At 48.6% G+C, this 19983-nt stretch overlaps 1 protein-coding gene across 5 annotated transcripts in view; it reads left to right on the plus strand.

The window, feature by feature from the left end:
- The first annotated feature begins 413 nt into the window (after window positions 1-413).
- The window catches only part of NSMF (NMDA receptor synaptonuclear signaling and neuronal migration factor), a 48447-nt gene continuing 28877 nt past the window's right edge, over window positions 414-19983 (plus strand). For 4 of the 5 annotated variants that reach the window (XM_074891037.1, XM_074891039.1, XM_074891038.1 and 1 more), the window contains exons 1-2: window positions 414-660; window positions 9695-9756. In XM_074891037.1, the coding sequence (XP_074747138.1) occupies window positions 554-660; window positions 9695-9756 (169 nt within the window). In that variant the 5' untranslated portion in view covers window positions 414-553. The remainder of the gene's footprint in view (window positions 661-9694; window positions 9757-19983) is intronic. The other variant, XM_074891041.1, reaches the window with a different exon arrangement.

The raw sequence follows: 19983 nt of genomic DNA on the forward strand, positions 1-19983 counted from the left end.
CACCCTCCGCCTCGCTGCGGAAAATAAACCGTGCACAAACCCTTTCACCGGTTCCGTCAAAGGCAGGCGACAGTTTTATGTCAAAATGACGGCTTTCGGGTTTTTTTGCCGGTTGCGGGTCTGTTTCCTGGCGGGAGCACCCCCCCCCCCTCCCGCCCCGGGCCTCCCCTCGGGTGCGGACACGACCCCCGCAGGGCAGGACCGCGCTGATCGCGGGTCCCGCCGGTGGCCGCGCCGCGGGGCCGAGCGCCCTTCGCGGGGTCACCGGGCCGAGGCCCGCCATGATGTCAGGCGGGAGGAGGCGGGGGCGGAGGGGGGAGCCGGCGGCCAAATATAGCGGCGCTTCCTGGGCGGCCGGGCCCTCCCTCCTGCCGCAGTCAATGAGGAGGCAGCGGCGGCGGCGGAGCGCAGCACTCGCCGGGGGCAGCGCGGCGGGGCGGGGCGGGGGGGCCGCGGCATGGCGGGGCGCTGAGGGAGCGCGGCAGCGAGGGGCGGCGGCGGCTCGCCCCGGCACCCGGCCCCGCCGCGGCATGGGCAGCCGCGGGGTCGTGCGATGAGCGCTCCCCCGGCCGCTCCCCCCCGCGCGAATATGGGCACAGCCGTGTCCAAAAGGAAGACGCTGAGGAACGAGGCCATGTCGTCGGTGGCGGCCAAAGTGAGGTGGGTGCCGGGGGAGCGGGCCCCGCCGAGCCTGCCCGGCCGTGCTGGGGGGGCTCTGCCCGCGGGGAGAAGGCCCCGAGCCCCTCGGGGCGAGCCGGCTGCGGGCGCGACCCCGGGGCTTGTCCCCCAGGGCCGGAGCGGCGGCCGTGCGGGGCCCATCGGGGCGGGGGGCTCAGCCCCCGGGGCTCGGCAGCGGCAGCCGGGGGGGCACAGAGCTTCGGGGGGCCCCGGCGTGTGCCCGCGGCCGGCTCGTCCCCCTCGCTGGGTGCTGCGGGGCCCCCCAAAAGCAGCCGGCTGGTGGCCGTGGGTGACCGCGGTCCCCCCGCACTCAGCCGTCGGGGCGCTGATCCCCGCCCGTGCTGCCGGCGTCTGCTGGGTCCGGCTGCGGGGCTGGCGAGGAGCAGGGCAGAGGTGGGTTTGTCAGGGCTGGATCTTTCAGATCTTCGGGAACTGGAAGCACGGTCGGTTTGCTGGGTGGTTTGTCCTCCGCTGAAATGCCATCTGCGTGTCCGAGGGCAAAGGCAGCAGCTTTCTTCAGGGGGTCTTGCTCCTCTGAATGGAAACCCTATTGCGGGAAGATCTGGTCCCACCTCACCTGCCCTCTCCGGCAGTGCCCCACGCCGCTGCCGCTGACCACTTAAAAGATTTGGGTTCTATATTGTGTTTGTTACGTTTTTATATTGCTTCTTCTACAGTATAGAATTTCACTTACTGCCCGGTCCCAGTGCTTTTTGGTATCAAACATGGGAGATCCTAGAAAATGTATTTACTGCTTGATTGTCCTTAGGTTTAAAAAGCTGTCGCAGGTCAGTGCCCTTTGCCCAGAGAGATGGAAACGACCCTTCTCCCACGCTGCAGCGCAAGTGTCACGGCAGTCATCTGGTGACTGTTTCGGGGCATTGGCGCAGCTTTTTCGCTGCTCCTACAGCACGGCTGTGCAAGGGGGTAGGTCAGTCGGTGTCTCTGCTACATCCAGACTAGCTCTTTGCTGCAGAAAAAAAATGGGAAGAAATAAACTTTTCAGCTGCATTATATAACCTCTCCTTTGTGTTAGACAAAATTGCATTAGAATAACCTGGAGTCATGTGTAGGACTCGATCTGTGCTACTGAGAGATGTCAGTCACCTTTTTGTGACTGTAACTCAGCATTACGGCATCTCTGCTGTGCCGGGAGGAAAGATAAAGGCTTATGGCTTGAAGTGAAGAAATCTTTATATTGCTGTCTGGTTACACTGTAAAGAAATCCATCCTGCAAGGTCTGGAGTGCCTCTGGAGAAAGCTGTCCGGGCAGAGCCTGGAATTTTTCCCCACATTATAATACACCCTGGTTGTAACCAGTAAGGAAAACCTGAGTGCTTTCAGAGATCTGGAAGTGGGATTCTATTTGGCAGATGTCAGCCAGGTGGATATACGGAAATGACACAAAATGCACCATAACTGTTGTAATGGGGTTCTGGGAGAAGGATTAGACAGCCAGTCACACAAACAACATATTTGGTAATTGGTAAGATTTCAAATGGTAGCGTGGGTGTTTGGGAGCGACTAACGTGTTTTGAATGCAATGGCTTGCTAGCCTACACCAGCATGGGCAGATGCTGCTCAAGTAGTATCAACTGTGTAGAGTCCAGGAGGTGCCTCTGGGGTTCTGGTTTGCTACACGCCTGCTAACTACTGACCAGCTGCTGCTAGTGTTATGTGGGAGCTCTGAGGTGTCTCTTGGTGGAGGTGTGAATTGTGGTGGTTTGACCAGAAGAGTTACCTGAGTGGACTTGGGCTGGGGAACTTAAAGTCCTCGAGGAGTGTCTGGTCACGTAGACCACGGCACAGGACAGGTGCTCTTTTGTGTCTCCCTGTTCATGCCCTGTGCTAGAAATGCCTATTCAAAAAAGCCTTTGGGGAGTGCAGAGAACGTGTTGAGGAACTCCCTGCATTGCCTCTTTGCCTGGAGAAGGTGCTGGTGGGGATGGGCACTGCCAGTGTACCTCCATCCTGCCACTCCAGGCCTGTCTCAGTCCCTGCCTTGTGTGGACTCTGCCACCCTCAGAATTTCTACAGTGGTGATGACCCACCTGCTGAAAGGTTTCTTCCAGGCTTCCCCAAGCACATCGCACACAGCTCCTCTGCTCTGCCCTGGGTCCTCCATGTATCCCCTGTGTCCTTATCTTCCTTATCTACAGCGAAGACTCTGCAGGACAGTAGGTAAGGCTACAGAGATAGACTATTCCTCCCTTCCCAAAGCGGTGGAGGACTCGGATCACCTGTATAGGTAGCACTGCTGCAATGATCAGGTCCCTTGCGGTTTCGTGTAGGCAGCTGTGGGATCCTGTTCTCGTGCTGCGGGAGGAGATGCCCTGAGATTGTTTCTCTGCACCTCCGGAGCTCTGCTCTGTGCATGATTCTCCTGAATTCTCTTTTAGAGAGAAAAATTATCTCCTGAAATTCCAAGTGGCCACTGATGTATATTTATTATGTGTAGCTGGAGTGTGTGTGTGTGCATTTGACTGTCTTACTGAGCAGGGAGCATCATTTGTTTGCTGTTGTGAGTAATGTGATCTAAGCAGAAGGTGCAAGCTCCCTAGATTCTTAAATTAAAATCTCTGCAGAGCGACTCAGGGGAGTCTCCTGCCCCGGGAGAATTAATTAAGCTCCATGCAGTTTGTTGTCTGCTAGGTCTTTTAAATAGCTTCTTACAAAATAATGGCATAGCTGCTCTGTGCTAGCATTGTTGGGAGCATCCACAGTGCTGCCAACTTTGGTCTCTGTAGCCTTGTCTTCTCCTGAGAGAGTTGCAGCGAGCTGTGCGCTGATTCCGTGTACGGCACCCGGGAAGCGACTGTGGCTTGGTGTGGTTGCTTTGATCAGATCTGAAGTGCCTGTATGTGACATCTCGCTCTCGTACAGTGTTTCCTTCCTATGTGAGCTTTTTTTGCCTTGCGGCTCCCGGGGCACGAGCGCTGAAGGCAGGGATGACGCAGTCGTCCTTGAGTCATGACCTTGGTGCTGCCCCTCTGCTGACAGCTGCCAGGCTGCTGCGCTTTGGGCTTTGCAGGTTCTCTTCAGGGTCCTGACCTGCGTCCTGTCCGACACACGCTCCTTGGCTTCCTCAGCACACTTTTAAGGGTGTAGATGAACCAAAGCCTTGAGAAATGCGCTCTCTTTGTCCTTGCTGCCTTGATGCCCACAGACGATACTGGCACCCCAAATGTGGCAATAAAGTACATCTTTTCCTGCAGCTCTGCTTTGTGTTACTCCGGCCTACAGCTTTTCTTTGGGAGCGTGTGATAGTGTGAGCAAACACACATGAGACTTTTGCTGGGTGTTTGCTATAGTTAGCACAAGAAATATTTGAGTCAAAAATGTGGTTCATCTTACCCAGTTTCAGGAGGCAGAGGGGAGACCTCATGGCCCTCTGCAACTCCCTGACAGGAGGGTGCAGAGAGGGGGGATGAGTCTCTTGAGCCAAGGAACCAGCGCCAGGACAAGAGGGAATGGCCTCAAGCTGCGCCAGGGCAGGGTCAGACTGGCTCTTAGGAAGGATTTCTTTGCAGAAGGGGTTGTTGGGCGTTGGAATGGGCTGCCCAGGGCAGGGGGGGAGTCCCCATCCCTGGAGGGGTTGAAGAGTCGGGTTGAGCCAGCGCTGAGGGATCTGGTGGAGTTGGGAACGGTCAGGGTGAGGTTCATGGTTGGACTGGAGGAGCTTCAAGGGCTTTTCCAACCTAGATGATTCTGTGATTCTGTGACTTGGGCATCTAGACCAAGATACCCACAGAGAGGAACGAATTTGGCCTCATTCCCTCTCTAACGACTAGAGAGAGCTAGAGAGTGAGTTTAAACAAGGCCACAAAGTGTTAATTGCTGCAAAAGGGTAAATCTTGCACTAACAAAATGTCAAGGCACTTGAATGTGTTCCTTATCCCAAGTTTCTTACTGTGTGAGCAATTTTTCAGTTAGATCGGCGTTCTTCATGGAGTCTAGGTTCCTTTTTTTCAGCTTGTGAATTTTCCTGTGAGTTGTATGAACTTTCATGCTTTGATTATCTTGTTCTTTTAACTTCTTCCTGCTCTGTCCTCTCTCCTCCTGTCCAAGCTACAAGACTATGGGGTCTTTGACTTTAAGATCCATTGCTGACATCCAATTTCCCTTTCTTGACAGTGAGAATTTAGAATCTTAAAATTAAAATTTTCCAGCTACCATCTCCCTACATAGATATTTCAGAAACCTAATTTTTGTCAGGGTATTGTTACTATTAGGTTTAAACAACGTAGGTGTCAACAGTCTTTTCATGACTGAGCTGTTAACTATGGATATGCTGGCAGTGTTCCCCTCTCTGCTTAGTGACAAGAGCAGGATTGCTGCTGTAGGAGGACGTAGGTCCTGATGATGCAGGAGGTCTCTTCTCTTCTGTTTTCCTGAGATGCAGCACTGTCACATGCTGTCACAACAGATTCCTGCTGCAATTCCTCTGGGCAGTACTTCTGAAGGAACACGAGGAGGTGGTGGGTGTTCTTTGTTTTTCCATGTAATACTCCTGAATAGTCCAGGTTTTGCTTAGCTGGCTGCTATGCTCTAAATGGAGTTATCTCAGGTCTTTTGTGTATCTTTGAGTGTTTCAGTACACATTTCTTCACACAGTTCAGCGTCAGTTTGGTGGATTGCATAAATTTGTGTGCATCAATTTCTCATAGCTGCTAGTATGCATCAAGGCCCTTTTTATCCTGTTGATGTGATTATTTCAGAGATGTGAAGGCTGTTCCATGCTCACCACATTGTAATCAAGATCTTTGTTATTTGGCGGCTTTCCTCCTTCTAGCAAATGTATGTCTAGACTGTCTGTGCTTCTTTGGAAAATCTCAGTTTCTTGTCCAGACCCGAGTCCGGCTTTGACATCTAACATGCAGTGAGTACTGAGAAATGCCCTCCGAAGGGCAGCTGCCTTTGTCACCTGTGTTGTGCTACCCCATCCCACCCTCTGCGCTCTTGAAGTCTTTTTGATGGAGAAGAAGCTGGAGAAGATGGTGGGGTTTTCTCTGAGGCGGTGGCAGTCTTGTCTTTACTGGTTAGACTCAGTAGTGCAGCGTACCAAGGCTATGGTCCCTGGTTGATGTCCTTTTGTTAAATCAAGCTGTGCTGACTGAGTAACATGCAGGTCTGATTTGCCACTAAAATAAAAACCTCTCTCTAGATGAGTCAGGGCTAAACTTGTCATGTCATCAGCTGATTACCTCTCAGTACTACCTGCTCATTTGTATGCAGCGTTCGCAGTGTCATACACTCAGGGTTATAGCTCATCGGCCCGTGTTATCTGTAAGGCACCTTCTACTTTATCTCATTTATGTGAAACAAGTTTCCTTTTTTATCTCTTGCCAGTTAAATTATCCTGAGGTGTCTCTGCTCCGAGCCCAGTTGAGGGGTTATCTGTCCAGTGCCATCAGGTGGCTTGATGGTACTTGAACTATGTTGACTGTGATAGTGAAGGCAAAACTGAACTGAGAGAAAGGTACAATTGTGTGCCTTGTATTAATGCCGTGTGTTGATAAAAGAAATAGAAAAGAATGGGATGAATAGAGCAGCTACCATCTGTTTGAATTCTGCTCTGGCTTTATTTCGATCAAGTCAGTGGGTAGCCAAGGAGAGGGGGTAAATGGCACATTAATGATATGGGCAGATGCTGGTAAACTGGGGTGACTGTGAGCACAGTGAGGGCAGAGAAGGAACACAAAAGGCTTGGCAAGGGGAGACGGGCATAAGGAGCTAGCGTGGCCAGCAGAGTCCCCTTGGCAAAGGGCACATGCAGACATCTGTGGGAGATCAGCTGAGACACAGCCAAGGAAAAGCCGATGGCATTGGGAAGCAGGAATGTAGAAGGCAACCGCTGAGATAATAGGCCAAAAAATTAGTCTGAAGTTTGCGGTGTAATTGGCTGGAAAACCCCCGCCGCACATTGTACCGTGCAGGCGTCATTGCCTTATTAGCTGTCGCTAGATAACTGTGATCAAGCATCCACGTTCATTTGCTCTTAGGTTGGCCTGCAGCGTCTGAGAGCAGTGCGAGTGGAACAGTAGTGACAGAACCGCGGGTTCAGCCCGGCCCAAGCAGCAATGTTTTTGAGTGAGTGCAAGGAGAGCTCTGTTCTCTGGGAGCTCTGGCACTTGGGATTTTACCCTCTTCGTCTGCTTGGGGAAACAGGAGAGTGAGGTTAGAGGCACTGCAGCACCTTTAAACTCAGGCTCTTATTCTGAGTGACGCTATTTTCACCGTGGAAGAGGTGGGATGGAAGGCAGCAGTGCTTCTCTCTGGCTCCGTGTTAGCCATTTGCAGTTTGGGTCTTAGGAGGTGCTTGGTACTGATTTTTTGAGCCTGTGGTTTGCAAGCTAAGGGTGAAGCATTGTTTCAGATTTTAAGGGAGACAGATCAGCTTTGGGCATTAGCAGAGAGATGAATGGAGAGAATGACAGATGAACTAACATGCTCTTGGAGCTTTTGAACTAGTTACAGACTAAATTTTATCATCATATTTTAGCATTTTTTGTGTAAATCACCATGTTCTCTCACTGATAATTTACCTGAGAACTTGCTTGCTGTTATTTTTTTCTACTGCTGCTGCACAGGAGAAGCTTCAAAGTCTTTCCCAAGGGTATAAGCGCCCTGTTTGTGAATCTTGATGATGCCTTGTAAGGACAGACGTTTCCATGGGAAGCCTTGAAATCACAGAAGTCTTAGTGGAAGATCTTGGAAGTCTCTAGCCCAGCCATCTGCTCAAAGCAGGGCAGTTGCCAGTGCTACGTGAGATCAGCCGTGGCTCTGGCTGAGCCTTAACCACCTCTCAGGTGGAGTGCAGGAGTAGCTCAGGAGTGCTCTTGCAGCTGCATAGCCTGATGTTAGAATTGTAGAATCATGGAATCATTTAGGTTGGAAAAGACCCCTAAGATCAAGTCCAACTGTAAACTGCCAAGTCCACCACTAAACCATGTCCCTAAACGCCACATCCACAACGTCTTTTAAATACCTACAGGGATGGTGACTCAACCACTTACCTGAAGTTGCCACACTCCAGCTCCCAGCTTTACATTTGTGTGTTGCCCCAGGACCAAGTCCTGCTTTTTGCCCAGACAGAAAGATAGTGGTTGCAAGGAACAGCCATGAGGCACTTATCCTCTTGTATGGTGAACCATGATGGTCAGCCCTTTGTTCTTTGTAGTGGGGATTGTGTATTAATTGTACAGCTTCCCATTTTGCACAGTCTCTGCATGACCGTGTCTGGGGGTGCTCAGGCATTGAGGAAGATAGTTTGGGCAACTGCCACACCAGGCTAGTGTCCAAAGGCACAGCCTGCTACTAGACAGGCAGGAACCTGGAAACAGAAAAAACCTCGGCACTGTATGTTAGCCTGGAATGATGCAGAAGGTTAAACCTTGCTTCTTGCACAGCTCCAGCTGCGCTGCTCCAAAGCATTTTGCATTTGGCTGTGCTGAAATTTAGTCCCAGGGAGATTAAATTACTCGTTCATATTGATCCCCGGTTGCTGGCTGTGGATGACAAATGGACTTTTCACTCCTTCCAGCTCTAGTTGCTCGGGGAGGTACATTGTAGTTTTGTTAATCTTTTCCCCTTTGGGAGGAGGTGTATAAAAGCAGTGGGGGAAAATCCTGGCTACAGAAGTTGGGGTATGCTGCTGCGTCAGATAGCAAAGCAGAAGGTTGTTTTGGAGGTCAAAGCCATTTTCCACTTAGATGTTTAATGGCTGTTATGAGCGTAGCCTTTTGTGGCAGCTTGAACTGGAGAGGGATGTTCTGAGGTTGAGCACCTCTGAAGGTGGAGGACAGTGGACATGATGCCTTGGTGTGGAGAGTCTTCCCTGTTGCAGCAGGTCTTTGTCTCCTCCCACAAGAGTTACTGGTGTCCTTGCAGGCTGAGAGTGCTTGGCTACTGGGCTTTGTTGGCTTGGCTTGCCCAGTAGGTGGGTGGCTGTTTTCTCTCACTCTTTGTGAACCTTCACCCTGGACTGTCCATTGGCAAATATCAGCCTGATTGTGATGCTGCACACCTTGGAGAGATTGTTCTACAAACTACAAACCTGGGGAAAATGGATGGCTGGGGAAAAGCTGGTATTAGCTTTCTTGAGTCACAGGTCTGTCGAGTACAGGAGAACAAGCACAGCAGCTGGATGTTACAAATGGCCCGGCTATAGAAAAGTGGAGATTGTATTTACTGTCTACCAGGGAATGCATGCCTTGACCAAGGATTCCTTTCCTGTGTGGGTTGCAAGCAGAAAGCTTTTCCTTGGTTGGAGTATTCATAGGTTTGCTCTCTTATGTAGGCCTTGATGTGTGATAAGGGTTGAGCTCACCCTGCCTGGTTGATTCTTAATATATTTCAGTAAAATCTCAGTCATCCATGGAACCTGAATCCATCAGAGAACCAGGAACTGCTTTTGTGGGGTGTTGTGGGAGTCTCTCAAATAAGGTTGTCCAGTAATCCAAATACTGACATAATTGGTGCTCGAGAATTTAGGGTAAAGGTAGGTAAAATGGGTATTGGCATTAATGTCTAAGCTGTGATAGCTCACAGATAGGGGCATTCAGAACCGGAGTAGAAGGCTGGGGTGATGGTTGGGACTGGGGTAGAGATACCGTCTTTCCTGAACTGCCAGGAGGGGTTTAACTGTTTAACTTAGGGAGGTTAGAGACAGTGATCCAGTTCCTACGTGCATCACTGAAACAAGGCCAAGCTTAATGCAGGTGCATTTCAATTTCTTTTTTTGGTTTTAACAGAGAAGCTAAAGCCTGAAATAGTCCTGTGCTTGTAGTCTGACTCTGTTATTCCCTTTGGTTGGGGGAAAACTGAGGTGTGTTAACCAGGAAGCCCCCACTGCTATTGCAGCATGTTTAAATTAGTGTCACCTGAAGCCGAGGGAAGGGCAGCTGCAGGAAAACAGCAGTATATTGATATTGAACTGTTCTTTCTTTCCTTGGCCTTTAACCATTACCCATCTCTTTCTCTCCTTTGATGCCTTCTGTGATGCTTGGATATGCAGAGCAGCAAGGGCTTTTGGAGAATATCTTTCACAAAATCATCCTGAAGGTAGAAACGGCTCAGGTAAGAGAACTGACATGCCTTGTTTGTATCCGTATGTGCGTGTGTCTATTTATTCATAGGCCTTGAAATGAAAGTGCATTTATTTATCATAAAGGGTTAGTGTGAGATCTCAGCAGCTGAGAGGCAGGAGGAGTCACCCTCTAGATCTGTGTAGCCCTTGAGGAGAAAAGGTAGTCTGGTGACTCAGGGGTTGGGTGGGCTGTGGGGATGAGTTCAGTTTTAGTGGACGAGTGCCCTGTTATAAATTCACCCCTAGAGCTGATGTCCTTGGAAGAAGTTTCAGCTGGGAAGTGAAAGACTGCACTGCACAATGCTTCCACACTGGTTTATCACTCCTAGGTCTTGCTTTCACTGAGGAATAAAAAAAGGTGAGTTATAGTGTGTTAACTGACATGCTTGGTGTTTGTGCAGCAAGCTGTCTTTTCTGACAAAGGTAACATCTGGATTTATTCCCAGGGTTTGTTTCTACAGGGGTTGAAATGAGATTTGCCTTGTCTAGTTGAGGGCACCAGCATGTGCTAGCTAGTGTGTTAATTTTTTAGACATCCCTGTCAGCTTGTTATGAGTTCTGCTTGATGGGCAAGAGAGCACCAGAGAAACTCACTTGACTTCTAACATGGCTGTGTTTTCTCTGTGAGGAAAGAAAACATTTTGCACACAAAACCTATAGAAAATCCTGTTGAACCCACAGAAAATCCTGTGTGAACAAGTAGCAGGTTGTTCTGTGGCGTTGAACTGTTTTGCAGAGGATAAAGTTATTAAATAGAATGTAATATAGAGTGATGTTATAATTTTATGTAAACTGTTAAGTGTGTGTGTTTAAACCTCTACAGGCAGGAAACACCTCTTGCTAAAAGAACAAGACCAGTCACACTAGTCTTTGACAGCCGACTGAACGAGTCCCTGCCTTTTGTCTTGGATCTGGTCTAATGACCTTCAAGTTGTCCTTGGCTGAATTGTGCTAACTTTGTGAATGGAAGGGCTTTAAAACAATTTACTGCAGTTTTCTTTGATTTTTTTTCAGGCATGAGAAACTCCAGGGACACATTACTTAACATTTGGTCTAACAACCCATGGTGGTAGGAAGGGAAGGGTAGAAAAAGGCTGGGGTTTAATGCAGCTGAGCTGGAGCGTCTGTGAGGCAGAGGGAAGGAGGAGACAGGCCAGGCAGGTCTGAGGAGGCTTCCCAGAATGGCAAGAGAGTCCTTTATCATGGCTATTTTTGCAGCTGCTTCTGTCAGCGGAGCCTTTGCTGGTCCTTTTCTGCAGCCCCCCCAGTTCCAACAGGGAGAAGTGTTGTCTCCTGCTCACTTTGTAGTGCCCTCGTGGTATCTGTGGGGTCCAATTCAGGCCAGACAGAGAATCTCTGATGTAGATGAGGGGAAACTGCAGATCTGTTCAGGTGCCTGAGACCTGGGGAACCCTGGTGAAAGCCGAGGAGTAGGAGCCTCTCTGATGCGCAGTTACGAAGCTGTTGTTTTACTCAGCCTTACGGGTGCTCCTAGTTGTTAGTTCCTCTCTGAACGTAGGTAACGAGAACATGGCAATGGAGCTGATGCGACTCCTGGGTAATGTGCTGCTGTTGGGCTCCCCAGACCAGCACTTAAGCCCTCTCTGTGCTCGTAACATATCCGTAAGCTCTCCGGGGAAGCCTTCTCATACCCGCTTTCTTCTTGGTGTGTCAGGCTTGAGATTGTATTTGAATCCAAGCGAATTCAGCTGCTGCAGATAAGAATCAAGCAGCGAGAGGTACACATGGAAACACCACAGTCCTTATGGGATCCTTAAGTATTGACTTAGAAATAAATAAAGTTGCCTAGAAATTACTCTAAATGTGTATAGAAGAGGAAAAAAAGAATCATCATTTTTTAAGTCATCTTTTGAAATTCTGCAGTGTATAATTTAACACAGTCTGTAACATTTATAAATAACCATGCTAGGAAGGTTGCTATCCTATAAAAATGTTGAGAGTAGAAAATTTGGCTCCCTTTTGTTCATCCCTGTAGTCCAATAACAGAGAAGTCAACTCTTTCCTTCCTGCAGAAATTCTGTGTATCTCAGTACCGCTTTTGCAAGCTTCTGAACACTTCACCTTTGGCTTGGCAGAGCACTTAAGCTGTATAATTAGCTTTCATCCAGTAACTCCAGTGAAGCAAAGGAGTTTTCTTCTACGTAAGTTGAAGAAGTAGCACGTATATAAAAGTACCCGAATCTGCTCCAACTCCTCAGCTTGGCTGAAGAAAGCAGGGAGAGGCAGTGTTATGGCTGTACGAGCCCACCAGTATCCTGTAGTTAAATTCCTGTTTGCGTGTGTTAGTGGCTTAGGCCCAGACAGCTCAGCACACTGAAGAATTGAGTCCTTGGTGCATGTATGTTCATGGCACTCTGGGCTTTCACCGTGAGTGTCTTTACCTGGTGGGATAGGACTCCTTTCCACTCTAATAACCCTAGCTGGATGTGTGGATGTTCCCTGCACTGCCAGCAGACTGCAGCTGGGATTAAGGCTCTACCCTAAATGTGAATGAAAAGAGGCAGGCCTTGACTTCAGTAGTTTATAGCCCACACAAAAAAGCTTTAAGAAAGGTTTAAAGTCATTGATGAATGCGGTGAGGGGAAAGGGTTGTGGTCTTTGAGGAGCAGGAAGGTGCAGAGTCATCAGTAAGACAGTGGAAGCCTAAATGGAGGAGGGAAGGGCAGCATCCTCCTCTCCTGTGGATCCAGGAGTTAGAACCCTCCTGTCTCCCTGCAGAGCACAGTCCTCATGCGGAAAATGAGGTGGGTGTGAATCTTTGGAATGCCAGTTCCTTTGCTACTTCACCTGCTAATTCAATTCCTCGGTAGAAACATGGAGCTCTGTAGCTCCCCAGGCAGACACAGGAGACCCACCATCTGGATGGAGATGCCAAGTGTGCAGAGAATGCCCCAACTCACTCCATTTCTGCTGCGCTTTGTTCTCTGAGGATTGTCCATTTTGGTTTGACTTTTTTTTATCTTTAGAGTCCCTTGACTCCAAGGAAAGGAGCTGGTATAACGGCTTTTGCATCCCACCTACTTCACATTCCACAACTGAACAAAGATCTTATTCTTTGGTGCTCATTTTTACACCTCAGAGTCTATTCCTCTGGAGAGCTTGTGTGTATGTGTGTGGCAGAATGTCTTTGAGAAATTGGGGGGTGGTAATGAAGAACTACAGAGGGATTGTGTATCAGCAGGGTGGGCCGGCTGCCAAGTCTGAGCATTTTAGTGAGGGGTGAGTTATTTGCAAGGCTTTGTTCACCTTCTGTTTTCAATGCAATTGCAGTCTGTCCATGCTCAGCTCCCTTCACTAGGGTGGTGGTGGGTATGGAACTGAACATCAGCAGGAGGTAAAGAGGATTAGAGGGTACTGCAGGGGGTACGTGTAGTGAGAAAAAGGTGAGGGAGAGTATTTGTTGTTGGTTGCAACTTCTGATTCTTCCTGATGTGAGGCCTGAGAACTTCCATGGCTCAGAAATACCGTGTGACTATCCCTATGCAACTCTTTGATGTCTTATTCTGAGGGAGGATTTTCCAGGTGACTGAAGAGGAACATTTACCTCTCCTCTATTGCTTGTCTCAGAGTGCTCTGACCATGTTCTGTGAGGTTACAGCAGGGGATGATGGCAATACAGACTTTTCTTCTCTTTGCTTCCCTTTTGGAACAGAACAGCTGCCTGGTGATGGGGTATGAGTTTCTGGCAGAGAGGGTGAAGGAGTTGTGCCTTTGGGATCACTCAGATTTTTTTCTCCTGATCTTTAAGATATCCTGAAGAATTAGAAAAAAGGGAGGGTTGGACTCTGCTGCAGCTGACAGGACAGAGATCTGTTCAGGGAGCTGGTGCCGAGGTGGTGATGCATCTCCTGCTCTCTTCCCGCCTCTGTTCATTGCTGGCTTATTCATGCAGGCTGAAGGTCTGGGAGGGTTCCCAAGAAGAGCACTTTTCCATGGTCAGCATTCATTCTGACTGCAAGGCAGTTGCCAGAGTCCTTGCTGACTCTTGTAGCTTTCTGGTACCTTCCAGAGACTTTCCATCTTGTCTGTGGCTTGGTTTTAATGTAGGAGTGGGTGTCCCGTGGGACAGACCTAGAAGAGAGACTAGGAAAAGGATTGAAATGTTGTGAAAGGGAAGTGTAAAAAGGCTGTAGAGAGCAAAACGTAGAAGAAATAATCGGTCTCACCAGAGCTCATGGGATAAGGAGTTTTGGACGTTCCCAGAGTCCCCTTCTCCCAGCTTAGGCATCAGAGGCCCCACACTGTGATACTGCTTTAGATTTCTTTATCTCCATGTACTGAAACTAAGAGGAAAAAGATACCCAGGGTGTGGGGCAGTGAAGTTAAAAATGAGAGCAAGCAGAGCATTTGAGAAACTTCCTCCTGTCTGGGAAGCAGCGATGCATCCCAGTGAGGTGGGATTCAGACACAACGATCCTTTGAGGAAAGGAAGGGAGCTGGGCTGGGTTTTTTCCTGGTACTTTTTTATCAGGCAGTTTCTATTCTGCTCAGTTGGGTTATTTTGAGGGCAGGTACTGCTGCTGGAGTGCTGGTGGAGCTGGTTGTTGCAGCTGCCCACTGCAGACGGGCCGCTCTGGGCAAGCGGCGCATGAAAGGCTCAGGAAGCAAGAGAGGAGGAAAAATCCCAGCAAGTGTAAGGTGTGCTTGGTGCTGCAGAGATGATGGGCCTTGGGCCAGAGCTGCCTAGCAGGTCTTGACCCAAATTTGCTGGGGTTATTGCAGAAACAGCATGGCCACTCTGGTTTGTACTCTGTCAGTCAGTACAAACCAAAGGGAATAGTTACCTGAAACAGGAAGAAGCTTCTTTTTAAGCTCAGACGAAGTAATCTTTGCATCTTTTCTTTGTTTTTGCATGATGTTTGAGCTATCAGTGAAAACACTGAGTGTGTAAGAAGAGGGCACTTGTGAGCTTCCCCAAGCCAAATAGCAATGGGCAGTGTTGGCAGGAGAAAAACATGTTTGCTGAGGCTACTGTGTCACATGCAGAGACTGCACCGAAGCAACCGCTGGTGGCTGCACCCTGGGCTTCTGCTGCTTCAGAAGAGAGGGTGTGAGCACGTGTGGAGGGCAGCAGCCGTGCAACAGAGGAGGTTCCTGACACTGCCAGGAACCGACATGGGCTTGACAAGCTCCAGCGTGGGGCTTTGCAGGTGCTTCAGGCTGAGCAAGTGACCTGCGAGCTGTGGTTTTTATGAAGCCATGAAGTAAGGCTGCCACTATACGATGCTCTGAGAGGCACCTTCTATGTGCCAGTGTTCAGACTGGGGAGCTGCCAGTGGAGCCTGATTCAGGGTAAGCACCGAGTCTTTCTTTTCTCTAGAGGATGTTTACCGTGTCCCCCGGACGGACCCCAGCAGTGCATCTGGCCCAGCTCTCTCGGCGTATCCCTGTGCTGATGTGGTGTGGCCGGCCTTGAGCAATGGAGGTGGCCTTTCTAGAAAGACCCCAGTGCTCCAGAGGGGGTTGTAGGTAGTCTGAGTTCAGGGATGTGAAATCTCATCTCTGAGGGTTTCAGGCCACTTCCAGTATGGGCCAGCACAAGTATGGTGTGGGTGTATGCTAAAACTTGCCGTGGAGCATGTTTGCTTATAAAGTGAATAAAAACATAGGTCACAGTGTTACCATGGAAATGTTAAGGCCAGTGGTGGAGCTGCCACTTGCCCCTTTGGGTCATGTCTCACAGTAACAATTTCATCTATTCACATTAATGTTACAAGCCAAACTAAAAGGTTACTCATCTATGAGGCACAATGTCAACAACATCTTCAGTTTGTTTGTTTTCTAGGCCCATTTCAGTGCAGCATATTAATTGGAACCATTTTGTCATAGTTAAGTGACCTTCTGTTTTCTCAGAGCAGCTCCCTTATTGAAGAAGCTGCCCTTGCCTTTTCTCTGTGGCCTTGCAGAGAAGCGTGTGATGTTCCTTCCTCGGGAGCAGTAGGGTCAGGGTGCCCACATAAAGTCACAGCAGAGCTGGCTTTGTCAGGCTTCAGATAATCCCATAGTGAATGTTGTGCATGTCATTAGCTCACTTGACTCTGAAGCTACTGTACAGCTGAAATGCCACTGTGACCTTTTTTAATTGTTGTATCTCCGTTTTTATATCCCTGCCCCATGCTTCAATACTTTGAACAGATTTCCTGGGTTTTACCATGCCTATTTCTTGACTACGTTTCAACCCTGCAGACCAGTGAGGTCAGCTGCCAGCCTGTCTCTGGAGGCAGGAGCCCTGTGCTGGCGGGGTCATGCTGCGGTACGTGAGCGTTGGGAAGGACAGAGCTGACATGGTAGGGAGCTTTGCAGTATGGCTCTGCTGCACGGTCAGAGAGGGAGCAGGGGAGAACAGGGCCTGACAGCCTGTTGGCACACCTGGGGGGCAGTGACAGGCATTCGGGGGGTCTCAGAACTGAAATTGCGAGAGAAACAGCTCAGCTGTGCTGTTTGAAAACATATTTCTGTTTTTGTAATGCCCTGGGCTTTAGCCAGTGCACCCATCTGCTCTCCTCATTGAGGGTATCACCTGGACTCCTACTGGTGTAAAATAAAAAAACATTAACTTCATTCCTACTACTATGAACAACGCAGCAAGTCCATATACTGTAAAGCTAAAATCTTTACATTCATCTTCAATGGCTGAGACAGTTCTTTCATTTAAAGTTGGTACTATAAACATCAGGTCTGGAGAGGTCCAGCTGAGGTGGAGCAGAGAGGGAAGAGAGATCTGTTTCTCTGAAATTTATTTTTCTGAGATGACAGATGTTTTTTTTAATAGGGTTTATCTGAATTCCCCTTTGCCACTTTGCTTCTGATGCTGGAGCTGAGGTTTTAAATCTAAGGTGCTTTAATCATCAGTTTGGCTGCTAAATACAGTAATAAATTTGGGACTTTTTTTTTTTTAAAGCTTCTGTCTATGCCTTGTGGCTATATTCTGCCTTGATTTATAAACTTCTCATCCCATGGGGTTACAAGGCAGTCTGCAGCAGATGTGAGTTTGGCTTGGTGAGTCCCTCCACTGTTGTGAATGGACATCAGTCAGCTGAGGCTTATCCCAGCGTGTTACCTCCTCTCGAGAAACACTGTGACAGCAAAAGAAAATGTGCAAGTCCTTTCACGGTTAGTTACCTGGGTCAGAGCAAGTGCTCAAGTTAGGGTTACTGAATGAGAAAGGATGTGTTGTAAGTATCTAATAGTAATAAGTACCTAATTATCAGGGACTACATGTACTGAGAATGTGGATTCTTTCTTTCCCAAGATACTGCAAATTAATGAGTGCAGATTATCACCACTGCTGGTGGTTATGTCTTTGGCGATACACGTGCCCTGATGACTGTGTTGGGCAGTGCTGCGTGGAAGGTGAAGAAAGAAATATCAGAGAGGAGCAAGTGAAGCCAAAGAGATGTGTTAAAGTAAATAACAAGGGAGGTGAGAAGTGGACTGACCCCTAGGACTGGACTGTTGAGCCCCCAGGCTCTGGACAGGCTGTGGGACTTAGCCCAGGTAGGCAGGGAAGTGATGAAAATACGATTTGAATGTTTCTGTTACCAATAGACACGTGATCAAGCACTTGGTCCTCTTCCCTTGATATTGCTCTTAAGTATCTCAGGCACAATGAATCCATGTAGGGCACAAATCTAGACGAAAAGACATCCGTTTGAGGAACCTGAGTTGTCTGCTCCAAGGTAGCTTTGCAGCTGTGTTAGACAAAGGTGTTGCTGATGAAGGCAAGTGGAAGAGCAGAGTTGTACCAGGTCAGCTTCATCGGAGTGGCTGGAGAGGAGGGCGCTGTGCCAGGCTTCCCGCGTCACGCTGTCCTGGGCTGGCGTGGCAGTTTGATGGAGCAGCTGGTTGTGGGAGAGGTGGCAAGAGCAATGTGGAAATGAAACGGAGCAGCAGTAACCAGGCAGAGGGTGTTAACAGCAGTCTGCTTCAGCTGGCTCTTGGAAGACAATTCCAGTTATTGCTGAAGTCCCCTGTTGCTGTTTCTTGTTTCTCTCCACTAAACATCCCTGTGGCTCAGATTTAATTCAGCATTGATTTCTGGACCAGCTTGACTTCTTTCCTAGCAGAAGCAAACTATTAACCAAAAATGCCATAGTGGAAGCAGGTGCGGTGCTTTGGCACCTGGATCCAGTTCACTGCAAGCACAGACAAAGGAACTAGTCACTGGTAACATCTCCGCGCTGCTGGTGTGCGTGGATGCATGTGTGTGTGAATCCTAGCACAGACTAGCTCCCTGAAATGGTGCAGGTTCATTTTTAGAAGCCAGTAATGCATTATGAAGGATATTTGAATCTCTTTTTCTTCCATACTAGGTTTTTCCTGTAGATAAATTCTTTATTAACTAGAAGGCTTGAATAAAGCTTCACATTCCCTTTGCGTATGAAGTTGCTTCTCCAATATGTAGTTACTGAAGGTGCTAAATTGAATGATAAGAAACAATTATCCCATTGTTTGACAAAGAGAAAGCATAGTGGTGTGGTGACAGGCCTTTGTAGTGTCTGCCATGAGAACTCCTGGATAAGTACAAGTGAAAACACCTTCAGTAAGGGACAAGTAAGGTAGGAAGAAAGGATTATCCTTGTATTTTTCATGCTAGGTCAGACAGGTAGTTTATGTCAAATATATCCAAGAATTGTAACCTGGCCATGATTTCAGTAAAAAATTGACTCTTACTTGAAACCAGTCATGTCCCACTTATATGTCTGTAAATTTTATGGGGCTGAACAGACCTCAGTGCTTATAAAACAGAGACTGGAATTAGACTCTCTGCACTTGTGATCGTCAGCATTTTCAGACATACTATATTTTGGGCAATTCATTTTTCCATTTACCCACAAATACCAGAGTTCAGAAATTCTCAGATCTCTGAATCGCTGTGCTGTCAGTGTGTGAGTAAAGGTTCATGATTGTGTGTGTTTGCTCTAATGATGCTTATACATCTTCCATAGAAGTATTTCAGGAGGAACAGGGGCAGCTGTCAGCCACTATTTTGTGGTGTCTTAAAAAATATGTAGCATCATTGTGCCCACACAGATTAGTAAGTTTGGTGAGATGAGTACTTAACACTGGCCTTTGTTTCTAATTTTAAAAATGGTGTGCTTGGCACTATTAGACAGCACAGATCTTGGCAAATCTTGAAGACTCGTTCGGTGGTGTTTTCCCAAGACATGCCCACTCCAGAGCGCACCTTAGAGTTGCTGGAGAACGAATGTGGTGGCCTGCTGCCTCTTGAGGGGTGACAAGTGGTTGGACTTTGGTGCCTGTGAACACTTTCTGCAGAAGTTGGTCCATGACACTGTATCCTGCAGCAGTAGGACTCAGTGGACAAGCTGTTGCATGACAGCTGGTGAAGCAGCTTCTTCCCCTTGAATGGCTTGCAGTTGTTCTGGTGACGGCCCTTGCTGTCCATCAGGCTCTCCTCCTGGAGGAGGGGCAGATGTCTGTGCTGTCTCTGTGCAGGAGACCGTGGGTGACATAGACCACTGCCTGCCTTTCATATTTTATCTGGACAGTACCAGTGAGGTGCATGACTCCTCACTACTCCTAGACGTGCATTTTGGACTCCATGTGAAGTCTGGAAAGACAGCATCAGCTACAGAGTCAAGAGGCGTGGCTCTTCCTTTAGGGCTTCTACAGGCAGCTCCTCCTGGCCAGCTCAAGGAGTCACACAGCTGCCAGCTACAGTATCTCACTGGGAGACAAATGAAATGAACCTGGGTTGTGTCAGCCCGAACGGTCCTGACAGTCACTCCCTGAGCAGAGTGGCCAGAGATGTATTTATCTCCTAGTGGTGCTGGAGGAAGTTGTATCTCAAGGATGAGATAAGGGTGACACTGTACCAGTACCAGCTCAATTCAATTCACTCTTGGTTGCAGACGGAGCAGGGAGAGAGGCCCTGGGCAATGTGAGCACAATCCAGGATGGGCTTCAGATTCAAAAACTGAAGTGTATGTCCTCACCTCGGGAGGGCTTTTTTCAGGGGGGCACAAGAGCGCTTCATGGGAAGCAGAGTGTGACAGCAGTGAAAGGTCCATGCTGCACACATACAACATCAGACTTGTTCTGAGATAGGTCTCTCTCTCCTTCATCTCTTCATGGCCAGCTACAAGGTAGCCAAGCCTCAGATTGTTGCCAAGTTCTTCCAGGTCATGACTCAATAGCTAAAGGAAAGATGTTCATTAAATATCTAATGAAGT

The sequence above is a fragment of the Strix uralensis genome, chromosome 21, assembly GCF_047716275.1.
Source record: "Strix uralensis isolate ZFMK-TIS-50842 chromosome 21, bStrUra1, whole genome shotgun sequence".
NCBI lineage: Eukaryota > Metazoa > Chordata > Aves > Strigiformes > Strigidae > Strix > Strix uralensis.